The following is an 11,340-nucleotide window of genomic DNA, read 5'->3' as shown; positions in this document are numbered from 1 at the left end:
CCGCAAGGCCGCTCGAATTGGCCGCCTTCCGTCCCCCTGCCGAGGGACCATGTGGAAGACGGCTAGTGCTAGTGTCCCCCATCGGGAGGACGACACCGGCTAGCCGCCGACCACACCCACAAAGAACCCTGCACAAAGATCGCACGGGCGGGGACCTGTTCCTTTTTACCCATCTCACAGTAGAGAGGTCGGCGTTTTTATTTATTTATTTCAATGCTTGCCGCGCTCGCCCCCCCCCCCCTCCTCGACTGCACTCCCTTTTTGCAATCATAAAAACCTCGCCTCGTGAACGTGATAACATGTGAAGGAGAAACAAAATGTGACCAACGTTAAATAGACCCCGAGATGAAGCTGCGTCACGGAAAGTAACGTCAGGCCCCCAGCGCATGTTCAGTCACATCTGCAGCACGTCCGAGGAGCGGCCGCTTGTGGAGACGGCGCGCAACGCCATCGCCAAGCACGAGACGCCGCCGGCACACCGTGCAGTGGGCGCCTCGATGGGCGGGATCGGCTCGAAGCCGAGCTTGAGGGCGGCGACCCAGCCGCCAAGCGAAAGTCGCCGCGCAACGGGTTGACGAATAGCGGGTCGGCCACGATGGAGTGCTCGTCTGCGCCACTGCTGAAGGGCGCCTGAGAGGAGAGAGGCGGTAGAAGAGAGGAGAGAGGCGGCAGGAGAGAGGGGAGAGGGGAGAGGGGAGAGGGGAGAGGGGAGAGGGGAGAGGAGAGAGGGGAGAGGGGAGAGGAGAGAAGAGAGAGGAGAGAGGAGAGAGGCTGTGAAGGGCGCCTGCGGCGGCGGCGAGGCGCACAAACCCTTGCTCGCGCTGCCGAGAGGGCGCAGCGCCGTGCCGTTGCCCAGCGACCAGCGCTGGTTGTCTGCGCCGGTGCACGCGGCGAGCTGCAGGATCGAGCCCGCCTTCCCGTTGCATCCTCCGACGTCCCCGCCGCGCACGCACACCTGGAGGCAAGCGCCGCCACCTCGACGAACTAATCAGCAACCATTCGTCATAGCGGCGAATTCATAGCACACCTGCAGGCAGGCTCCGCCACCGAGCTGCCTGAGCGTCGCGTCGGCGCCGAGCGACCACGCCTGGTTCCGCACGGGAAGTGCGCCGTGGGGCGCGTCCATGCACACGCGCGTCCGGGCGCCGGCCGGGTCCGAGCAGTGCACCCAGTCGCCCTCGCAGTCGATGCTCACCACGACGCCGGCGGCGAACGGCCTGGCCGCCACCGTGGCCGCGGAGGGCGCGAGCCGCACTCCAGCCTCGTCCCCGTCGGCGCGCAACTCCCACGCCCAGCTGCAGTCCTCGGACAGTACTAGGCTCGCCCTGGCGCCGTCGGCGCAGCGCAGCAGCGGCGGCGGCGCCTTGCCCGCTCGCCACGAGGTGAGGTTGCGGCCGCCTGGGAAAAGCGGCACGGCGGCGGCGTCGAACTCCTCGGCGAAGAAGAGGTTGAAGTTGGAGCCGTTGTTCTTAAGCTCCTCGTCTTGCCACGGTACCATGCTCGCGACCGCCGCCGCCCTGCCCGCGACGCCGCCATCCGCACCCATGCCCGCACCAAAGTAGAAGATGTTTCGTTTTACCGTCGAGCCCGCGATGTCGCGGCTCGGCACGACACCGCTCACAGGGTCGGGGTTGGCGGGGCCTCCAGCCGTGCCGAAGTTCATCAGCACGGACGAGCCCGCGCCGCCCACAAAGACGTTGTTGGTGATCGAGTTGTTGCCTCCGGCGTTGTCGAAGACGGCGCCGTGCAGCGTCGCCCCGATGACATTGCCGTGGACCGTCGCGCCGCTCATGCCACCGTCGAGGTAGACGCCCCAGACTAGGCCGCGGCAGCTGCCCGGAGGCCCCCCCGCGCCGTGCACGCAGACGTGTGAGCCATCGCTGCTGCTCGAGCCGACGGTGTGCGAGATGTTGTTGAAGCGGACGGTGTTGTTTGTGAACCACCCCGCGGAGCCGTTGCCGCAGAGGCCGGGGTTGCCGCTGCCGAGCATCTCGATCGCGCCCGTGTCGGTCGTCAGCCGGTTCGTGTCCGCGAGGATGTTAAACTCGAAGACGTTGTCGAGCGAGTTTTGCGTCGTGTAGAAGGAGTCCGCCTGCAGGCCGTACCGCGGGCACCTGCGGGGAGATATGGGGGAGATATGGGGGAGATATGAGGGAGGTGTGGGGGAGATACGAGGGAGGTCTGGGGGAGGTCTGGGGGAGGTCTGGGGGAGGTCTGGGGGAGGTCTGGGGGAGGTCTGGGGGAGGTCTGGGGGAGATATGGGGAGATATGGGGAGATATGGGGGAGATATCACCGCTGCACGCGATTGTGCGCGACGACGCATCCCGACGCCGAGCGTAGAGCCACGCCGGCGACGTGCACAAGCACGCGGCCAAGGTCCTGCATGACGTTGTGCGCGACGTTGACGCGGCGCGGCTGCGAGTTGTTGCCGCCCGCCGTGCCCCGCTTTGGGTTTGGCGGCAGCGGCGTGGCGCTGTCCTTGCCATAGAGCACCACGCCGCCCTGGCCCACGCCATCCACCAGATTGCCGACGATCGCGCAATCGCGGCTCGCGTTGCCAACCGCCACGGCGTGACCTCCACACGAAGCGAGGAAATTGCAGGCCTCGACGGTGACGTCGTGGCAGTAGCTCAGCCTCACGGCCGCGTCGCTCGGCTGCATCGCGGGCCCGTCCCAAAAGCCGTCGGCGTAGTAGGTCGTGTCCGCGAACGTGAGGTTCGAGACAACGACGTGCGAGCTGCCGTTGAGGTCCACCAGCCGATCGAGCACCGGCACCACCGCCTCGCCTCCCATCAGTGCCGCCCGCTGCGCCGCGTCCGCCGGCCACGCGTACAGCACGCCCGCCGCCTCGTCGTGAAAGAAGTGGCCCGGCGAGAGCGCCCAGCCCACGTTCTCGAGGAAGAAGCGCTGGTGCACTGTGAACGTGTTCCGAAAGAGGACCTGCAGGGCGGGGCCGTCCTGCGCCGCCGCCGAGGGCGGCACTGGCAGCGCCGAGGGCAGCGCCGAGGGCGGCGCAGTCGCGCTGCCGTTGCGCACCGCGACAACCTTGGTGAGCTGCGAGTTGACGTCCGCCTGGAAGTGTCGAGGAAGTGTCGAGGAAGTGTCTCGGGAGTGTCGAGGAAGCGTCTCCGGAAGGTCGTGAAAGTGTCTCAAATGTCGAGGAAATGTCTCGGGCATGTCTGAGGGAGTGTCGAGAAAGTGTCGAGGGAGTGTCGAGGGAGTGGCTCGGGGATGTCTAGGAAGCGTCTCGGAAGTGTCTCGGGCATGTCTGAGGGAGAGTCTAGGAAGTGGCTCGGCATCTCTAGGGAGTGGCTCGGAAGTGTCTCGCCTCGCCGCAGCCAAGCACGTGCGTGTACGCGCCGAGAAGCGCCGAGATCGGGTCGGCCCGTGCGGTAGGGGGGGGCCGCAGCTTGGCGCCGTCAATGCCGATCCACGCCGCGTGTCGGCCCGGTGCACCTACCGCACCACCCACGGGACGGAATCCTCACTGGGTTCGGTCCTCTGGAGGTATGGTAACGTCGCCGAGCAGCGTGGTGATCCTAACTGCCGGAGTGCGTGTCCTCTCGAGCGCTGGTTGGGAGACAAGAATACGTCTTCCGCTTCTAGGGACGCCGCTCCCCAGCTGCCAACACGAGATCTGGGGAGATATGGGGGAGATACGGTGGTATCCGCTTCTAGGACGTCGCACTCGCGTTGCCCGGCACCGACCACGCCTGCGCAAAGGTAAGGCTGAGGTAAGGGAAGGAGCACTTCTCCACACACACGAGGTGGTGGTGGGGCAAGGGCCAGGCTAGTCCCTCGCGACTCCACGTCTAGACGACAGGAGCCCCACGGCATTCAAAGTGCAAGGCCCGGTGCGCGTGGAAGAGCGGTGCGAGCGGTGCGAGCGGTGCGAGCGGTGTGTGTGTGTGTGTGTGTGTGTGTGTGTGTGTGTGTGTGTGTGTGCGTGCGTGCGTGCGTGCGTGCGTGCGTGCGTGCGTGCGTGCGTGCGTGCGTGCGTGCGTGCGTGCGTGCGTGCGTGCGTGCGTGCGTGCGTGCGTGCGTGCGTGCGTGCGTGCGTGCGTGTGTGTGTGTGTGTGTGCGTGTGTGTGAGTGTGTGTGTGTCTGTCTGTCTGTCTGCGCGCCTGCGCAAAGAGCCAATTGGGCGTGTCCAGCCCATCGCCATGCAGCGCTGGGAAGCGGCTGCGGTTGAGCAGCGCGCCGCCCGCCCGCACGCCCTTGATCTCCACGGGCCACTCGCGGGCGTCCGCAGCGAGAACAGCGCCGGCCGGCCAACCGTTGGCGAGCCGCGCGCCGTCAGCGTCAGCGACGGGCGACCAGCCCGCCAGCGGCGCGCCGCCGCTCAGCACACTCGCGGGGCCGGCGCCGCGGAGCAGCAGAGGCGCAGCCGCAGAGCCGCCGCCACCGAAGGCGCTGCTGCCCAGGGGCTCGGAGAGGAAGCAGACGCCCGGTGCTATGCGCACCTCCGCCGCCGTGCCGCGAGCCGCGCCAAGCGCGCGCGCGCGGCGCAGGCCAGTAGCGACGTCGGGGAGCGGGTCGGCGGCGGTGGCGCCGCTGCCACCGCGCGCTACCGTCGGGCTGCAGTCGACATGCACCTGCACAGCGGCTGTAGCGGCGTGCGCCCGCGAGCGTGGCGGCGCGTCGGCGCCTTGGTGGCGCAGCAGCGGCGAGAGTGCGCTTGGGCCTTGGCCGGCGGCGAACTGGGCCACATCAGCGTGTGGTACCGCTGGCTCGAGCGCCGCGAACCCGAGGAGTAAAAGGGGTGGTATCATTGAAGGCCCCCCCACAGTCGGTCGCCAGCGATCGCGATGACACCCCGTCAGAGAAAAAGAATTTTTTCATTCTGTGTTTGGCGATCCGCTGCCCGGGCGAGGGCAGGGCCGCGGAGGAGGCGGGCGCGCGCTTGCCAGGCCTTCCGCAGACAGACAGACAAGTGTTCACGATCTGTAGTCAGTGCTAATGTTAGTCGAAGCAAAACAGGCCGTGTGGGGTGTGGGTGTCACGAGCGAGGACAGACGTCCACGAAGACGGTGGACGGACGCAAACTCCTTATCCGATTCACACTCACGGCTGTCCTACTGGTCATATAGAAAGTCGGCCGTCCGCGAGCCCCCAGCTCGCCGACGGCGAGAGAGATGCCACGAGGGGTCGCGCGGTGGCGTCCATCGCCAGGCTCCCTAGCTCAACCGACGACCCTTCGGGATCGACGGCCGATCGTCATGCCCGCGCCGCCGTCGTGTTCATGCAGGCCCTTGCCACACGCCCACCGCTTCAGCAAGCCGAGCGCGAGCGCGGGCACCGCCGGCTCGCCACCGCCGCCAGTGCCGTTCGTGGGCGCCTTGCCCGTGCCGTCGTATTTGGCGACGCCGTCGAGCGCGCCCGCGCGGCGCTCATCGGCGGCTCGGGTGGATATGTTGCTCATCTGGTTGTGTTGCACCCCGGCTCCCATCTTGCGGTCACGGCTCGAGACCTTGTGGCCGATCTGCATCTTGCGGCTTCGCGTCTCGGGCCATGGCGTCCTGTGTGCCCACGCGGCAAGGAGGGCGCTAGAGGGTGGGGGCGGGATCGGGGAGGGGGCTCGCGCTAGGTGTGCGCGTGCAAATCGCAGGGCTACTGGACACGTGCACTCTGTCGTCCGTGCGCGCGCGCGAGGGCGGGCTGGCAGGCACGGCGCCCCGGGCACGCGCCCGAGAGTGCCCGTGGAGGGTGCAGGGCGAGGGTGGGGGGCGGGGGGGGGGGGGGGGGGGCGGCTGTGCGCACCACATGTACTTGAGGATGATGCCGCCGTCGTAGAACGCGTTATTCTCCGCCTGCGTGACCGAGCCCCCCATATGATGGCGGCCCGGCGTGTACACGTAGTTGCTCCCCAGACCCACGTGCATGAAGCGGTCGTAGAAGGCCCCGCCGCTACGACCGCCGAGGAGCAGCCCGCGCTGCGGCTCGACGAACACGCCGCGCTGGCACACGAGGGGCTCGGCGCTTGGCGGCTTGAGTGGTATCGTGTCGTCGCCCACGGCGATGAGCGAGTGGAAGTGGAGCACCCGGTGGCCGCTTGGGCCAGGGTCGAGCGCGGCGAGCAGCTCGTGGAAGCCCGGCATCACGAGGAACTCGGTGGTCGTGAGCGCGATGCGCCAGTCGTCGGGCCGTGTCATCTCCCACTGCTTCACCTGCCGGTCGAGGTTCACCGCGTCGAACTCGCCGTCCCACGACGGCACGACCTTCCAGGTGCGCGGCGCGAGCTGGCGCACGAGCTCGGCCGAGCCATCGGTCGAGTTGTAGTCGATGAGGATGGCACTCGAGAACATCGGCGCGTGGTGCGCGATCCAGTACGGTAGCAGCAGCGCCTCGTTGTAAAAGTGGGACACGAGCAGCGTGCCCCTCCGCTTGGGCTGCGCGCCGGCGGTCGGCGCCGCGCGCAGGAGCGCGAGGAGCAGGGCGACGTCCCGCATATACACCACACGCATCCTCGAAGCAGCGTTATCGGGCGCCGTGCACGGCACCGCCAGGTCGAAGTTTTCTTACGTTACGCCAGTAAGGCATGCAACAGCCAGGAGAGCGCGAGCGCGACCTCCGAATAAAATTCCGGAGATCCTGGCTCACACAAGTCTCTCTCACAAGTCTACCCAGCAGCCGCATCCAGCAGAGGCCAGGGCGCCACATGCACATGTCCATGGACATGTGCTGGACATGCACATGCGCTGAGTTTAAATAAATAAATAAAACGGACACCTCTACTAGGAGATGGGTTAAAAGGAACAGGTCCCCGCCCTGCGGTCTTTGTGCAGGGTTCTTTGTGGGTGTGGTCGGCGACTAGGAAGCCGGGGTCGTCCTCCCGATGGGGGACTAGCACTAGCCGTCTTCCACATGGTCCCTCGGGTCCCTGCTGCTCCTAATCTCGTCGTACATCCTCCTGCTGATCTCCGCAACATCCTGCTCCCTCCCTCGTCTCGCCCTGCGCGTCTGCTCCGCCTCCCCGTCGTCCGCCCTGCGTCGTCTGGTGACGGGTCCTCCATAGTCGGTTGAGGTCGCCGCCCTCCTCGTGCCTCTTCCCAACGTTTCCTCGGCGGCCGATGCCGTCTGCTCCTGTTCACAGCGGGGGGGCAGTGGTTGTCCTGGCGGAGTCCTGACGGAGTCCTGACAGAGTCCTGACAGAGTCCTGACAGAGTCCTGACGGATACACCGTCCGGTCCGTGTTAGGAGCCAGATGATGGGACAGCCACGCCTTTTTTCTCACCCTGGCTCAACCCGGGGGGCCGTTGTGCCGGGGTGATTGCCCCTGTGGGCGCAGCCGCCGTGATGCGGTCCGCCCTGCTGCGGTCGCGTGGCCTGCTGCCCGGGCTGGCCTCGTCCGGCGCCAGCTGTCTTAATGACTGCACTCCAAGAGTGCCCCAAGCTAGGGCTGGGTCGAGGACAGACACGTCCCCACCTTTGCAGGAATTTGCAAAAGCGAGGGGGGAGGGTGCATCGCCGCGCGGAGAGGGCTGGGGCCTGGGCACAGGGCACAGGGGATCTCTCTCGCATAGGATACACACTCCTCACTCGGCGGCACGGAGGGCAAGGCTGGGCGTCCTATCTATTTGTGCTCCTCTCCGTATCCCTCGCTCTCGGGCACTACTTGGAGCAAAGAATCAGTAACCAGCCTCCGGCGGGGCCCCCCGCTACCATCCAAACCCGAGTACCGGTCTCAATCATGGATAGAGGCTCAAGTGTGACATAAGTGTCGCTGTCCACATAGACATACACACATACACAAAGCAACTCTCACGACACACGGGCACCGGGTGGAGCGGCGGCGGCGGCGGCAGCAGCACGCGCGGGCGGACGGATTCGGACGGGGCGGAGCAGCGACCGCCTGGGCGGCCGCTGCTCTGCAGAGCGCGCCGTCTGTCTGCGCAGCTCGAGCGCCGTCAGGTGCAGGGAAGCGTGGCGGCGCGGGGACGCGCGGCGGCGGTGGCGAGCAGGCGAGCGGCCCGCGCGCGGCGAGGCGGACAGGTGATCGGCAGGTGGGTGATGGGCCGGAGAGTGACCGCGCCCAGCGATCGGAGGCGAGCCGGTCGTCGCTCGGCCGCAGCTGACCTCGAAGGCGTGCGAAGCGCGACTGTCGGTGTCGGGGGGCGGCCGTCATGTGGCGAGGAGGGAGGACGACAAGTGCGCGTCGTACGGGTCGCTCTTCATCGGCCAGTCGAGGTTGCGAGATACGGTTCGCGCCCAAGTTTGGACGCTCTGTGGACGCGCAGCATTGGAAAGGGGGCTTCTGGGGTGGCCAAATTCACACCTCGCGGGACTACTTATGTTTTCGTAAACGTAGTCGTGGCCCCCCGCTACGTCGCACGAGTGCAACCGGGTAGCGGGGGGCTAAGAAAGCATCTTAAAATACAAGCCTCTCTCACAGCACACTGGCACGACAAGCGCCGCAGACTGGCGCGGACTGGCACACACACCGGCACACGAAAAAGAAAGAAAGCAAACATCGAACCCAAAAGAGGGATGGGAGAACGGCGGCACGCCGCCACCACACAGGGATTTCACTGGAAGGAAGGTGTGTTGCTTGAGCACTTGAGCACTGGATAGGGTCGATTCCGCATGGTACGGGACCCCTCGATCGTCTCGCCCTCCCTCACTGGAGTGTTCATTGGGGGGGGTCATAACAAACACGGTACAGGATCGAGGTGCACGCTGCCGAAGCAGTGTCGTCCCCCCTCTCCCCGACGGCGATGGCGGTGTGACCGATCGAGCTACAAGAGGAGCTTGGTCAGCAGGATCCGGGATAGTCTGATGCACTACCTCACTGGGCCTGAGATCACCGAGACTACACCCGTCACCGTCTCGGATTTGCGTGGGGTCGAACCACTCCGGGATGGGCAAGCCCATCGCTCTGGGTTTGCATTGTCTTTCACCTGTAGAGGGGGCGGCGGAGGATACGTGCGCCGCTTTGATCGTGGCAATCGGGGAAGGGCCGCGGGAGAGGGAGGGGGGGGGGGTTCAGCCGATCAGAAAAGGTAGACATAGCAACTTGGTGACGTACGTTATACACGCAAATTGCTATGACACCCTCCTCCCCCGCTCCCCACCGCCCCCCTCCCCCTCCTCGCCCGCGCCCCCCCCCTCTCCGCCATCCCCCTCCCCGTCCCGCGCCCCGAGCCCGGGCGCCTCCTCTCCGCACCCCGCACACAGCACCCCCCCATTCGCGGAGAGCACCCCGTCCTCTTCATGCAGCCCCGGGCTGTCCCGTCCGTAGGCGTGCCGGAGGTAGAAGGTCGACAGCACCCCCATGCGGGCCGCCGTCTCCACCGAGTCAGCCCTGGGCCCCCGAGGACCCCTCGGCTTGCCCTTATCAGAGGAGCGCGGCTTCCTCTTGCTGGTGGCCTCGAGCTGCGCCGCTTCGGCCAGGATCCCCTTCCTCAGCAGATCGCCGTGACAGGACTCGATCCTACCCGCGCATAGGAGCACAAGATCCGTGCCGTCTCGAACCTTCTGTGCCAGTTCGCGAAGTGCTGCCGACCGCGTCCTCCAGAGTCGATCGGCCTTGTCGTCCAGGAACGCGTCGGCGGTTTCAAGGACGCGACCCTCGCTGGAGCGCATCTCCCTCGCCGGCGTGGCCCGGTCGACTCCGTGCCGCGTCGCGGCAGCGCGCGCCGAGGCAGCATCTCCCTGACCCTCCCCCCACATTGCATACGCCGCCCGGAGTGCCTCCGTGGCGCAGGCGCACCCTCCACGGTGCCCCCTGCGATCGAAGCACGTGCGCTCCCTGGCCCTCCCAGTCGTGAAGGGCGTCGCGAGCTCAGGGTGTCTGCCGGATCTACCTGAGATCCACCCGAAGATGCCCAGCGGGAGCCCGGCCTCCCTGGCCGACGACTCTAACTCTCCCGAGGGCGAGGTTCGGGGAGGGGCCGCCCTCTCAGGTGTGTTGCTAGCCGTCGCCCACCCTTGGGACGACACTCTCCCCCCCTCCCACTTGGGCGTCTGCAGCCTCTTTCTTTCTTCCTACCTATCTCTCTTCGCAGTCCCTCGCCGATTCTCTCGCTGCAACCTTCTACCTTCATGCCACCTCGCGGTCGTCCCACTCTCGTCGTTCTCTCTCTTGTCGCTTCTTCCTCTGTCGCGTCGCTCTCCTCTGCCTCGTCCTGCGACGCCGCCTGAATGACGATCGGTCGGCTGGCGACCCGTTAGGGTCGACAGTTGAGCTAGGGAGTGTTGCGATGGCCGCCCAAATGCGAACGCAGGAGATAAAATGCTTTGCGGCGACGTTCCGTGGGTAGGATCAAGTCGCCGCTTGCTTTAATAATAGTCTACGCGCGTCCTCGGGGCCAAGGCGCAGTCCAGCTGTCTGAGGGAGAGAGTCTCCCTCGCTGCGCGTTTCGAGCGCAACCTGGCAGACGGAGTCGGGGCGCTCCCGCACGCGAGCCGGTGGGGAGCTCCGCTTGCCGCACGCCTGCTTTTCGCTGCACATGCTGAAGCCGCCATGCTGTGAATCCCCAGGGCCTCCAGGGCTCGCCCTCAACCTCTCACAGACCAGCGCACAGCGCCAGAGGAGGTATTTTCTTCTGAAAAACAAGGCTGTGAACAGCGTCTGCATATAGTAGCGATGAGCTCACTAGCTAGAGCTCACACTAGAGGCCGTCATCGCATTCGCCCTGGGACCCAGCGCTGACTTCTGACTGTCGTTGCGGTCTATCCCTTTCTCGACTGTCTGAGCTTGTGCGTCTTGCGTCGGTGTTTTGTTTTTGTGTGAACAGCGTCTCTTCTCGAAAAAAAATCTGCCCACGTTGAGACTCACCGTATCCACGGTATATGCGTCCAGCGCCCTGCCGCGCCAGCCGCCCAACGCGAGGGCCGGGGCCCCGCGCCGCTGAGCCCGCCCCCCGCCACTCCCTCTCCCTCCCCTCCCTCTCCCTCCCCGCCCGCGCGACGCGTGCAGGGGCTCGCGCCACCGCCCAAGCCGCGCCTCCGCCCTCCCCCTGTACTCTGTCGCAGCGCGATCCCCGGCCAGCATGATTGCGCGCCACCGCGACCGCACCGCGCCCTGCCGCGCCACGCCCGCGCCAGGGCTCCGGGACTGCGCCGCCCGCTCCGCGCTGGAATTGCCCATGCGGCCGCCGCCGCATCCTCAATTTCTCCGCTCATCGGACACACTGTCCGTCCAATCAGGTGCCGAGTCTGAGGTGCGCCTCGCTCTTCATCTCCATCTAGATGCCTCCACCCTTCCAACCCGTCCCCACAAAGAAACGCAAACACAGCCCACTTCCCTGGCGGGGCGCGTACCACGGCTTCGCACGAGTCGCGCGGCCTCCCGAGCGTCGATCGCCGGCGCACCCTTCATGGTAGGCATGGCGGTTCAT

General features: G+C 66.4%; 3 protein-coding genes across 3 annotated transcripts in view; 1 reads left to right on the top strand and 2 right to left on the bottom strand.

Moving 5' to 3' along the window:
- Positions 1–394: 394 nt before the first annotated feature.
- On the bottom strand, positions 395–4,811 carry EMIHUDRAFT_449810 (hypothetical protein; the record flags this gene model as incomplete). The annotated part of the gene is made up of 8 exons (XM_005781573.1): positions 4,136–4,811; positions 3,690–3,724; positions 3,330–3,457; positions 2,295–3,073; positions 1,028–2,114; positions 811–955; positions 539–608; positions 395–425 (listed from the first exon to the last, which is right to left on the bottom strand). The coding sequence occupies exons 1-8, from the start codon at positions 4,771–4,773 to the stop codon at positions 395–397; spliced, it is 2,913 nt and encodes a 970-aa protein (XP_005781630.1). The 5' UTR covers positions 4,774–4,811.
- Positions 4,812–5,076: 265 nt separating this feature from the next.
- EMIHUDRAFT_203738 (hypothetical protein) lies at positions 5,077–6,450 on the bottom strand (the record flags this gene model as incomplete). The annotated part of the gene is made up of 3 exons (XM_005781572.1): positions 5,077–5,117; positions 5,189–5,520; positions 5,762–6,450. 3 exons carry the CDS (start codon positions 6,448–6,450, stop codon positions 5,077–5,079), a joined length of 1,062 nt encoding a protein of 353 aa, XP_005781629.1.
- A 2,822-nt stretch (positions 6,451–9,272) lies between these two features.
- Positions 9,273–11,340, top strand: part of EMIHUDRAFT_203737 (hypothetical protein) — a gene marked incomplete at both ends in the record, with an annotated part of 8,755 nt that continues 6,687 nt past the window's right edge. Inside the window, 2 exons of the mRNA XM_005781571.1 lie at positions 9,273–9,362; positions 9,446–9,613. Of these exons, the coding sequence (XP_005781628.1) occupies positions 9,273–9,362; positions 9,446–9,613 (258 nt within the window). The remainder of the gene's footprint in view (positions 9,363–9,445; positions 9,614–11,340) is intronic.

Source organism: Emiliania huxleyi, assembly GCF_000372725.1.
Source record: "Emiliania huxleyi CCMP1516 chromosome Unknown EMIHUscaffold_20, whole genome shotgun sequence".
NCBI classification, from domain to species: domain Eukaryota; phylum Haptophyta; order Isochrysidales; family Noelaerhabdaceae; genus Emiliania; species Emiliania huxleyi.
The sequence above is the reverse complement of the archived record's forward strand: the minus strand, read 5'-3'. Positions and strand labels throughout refer to the sequence as shown.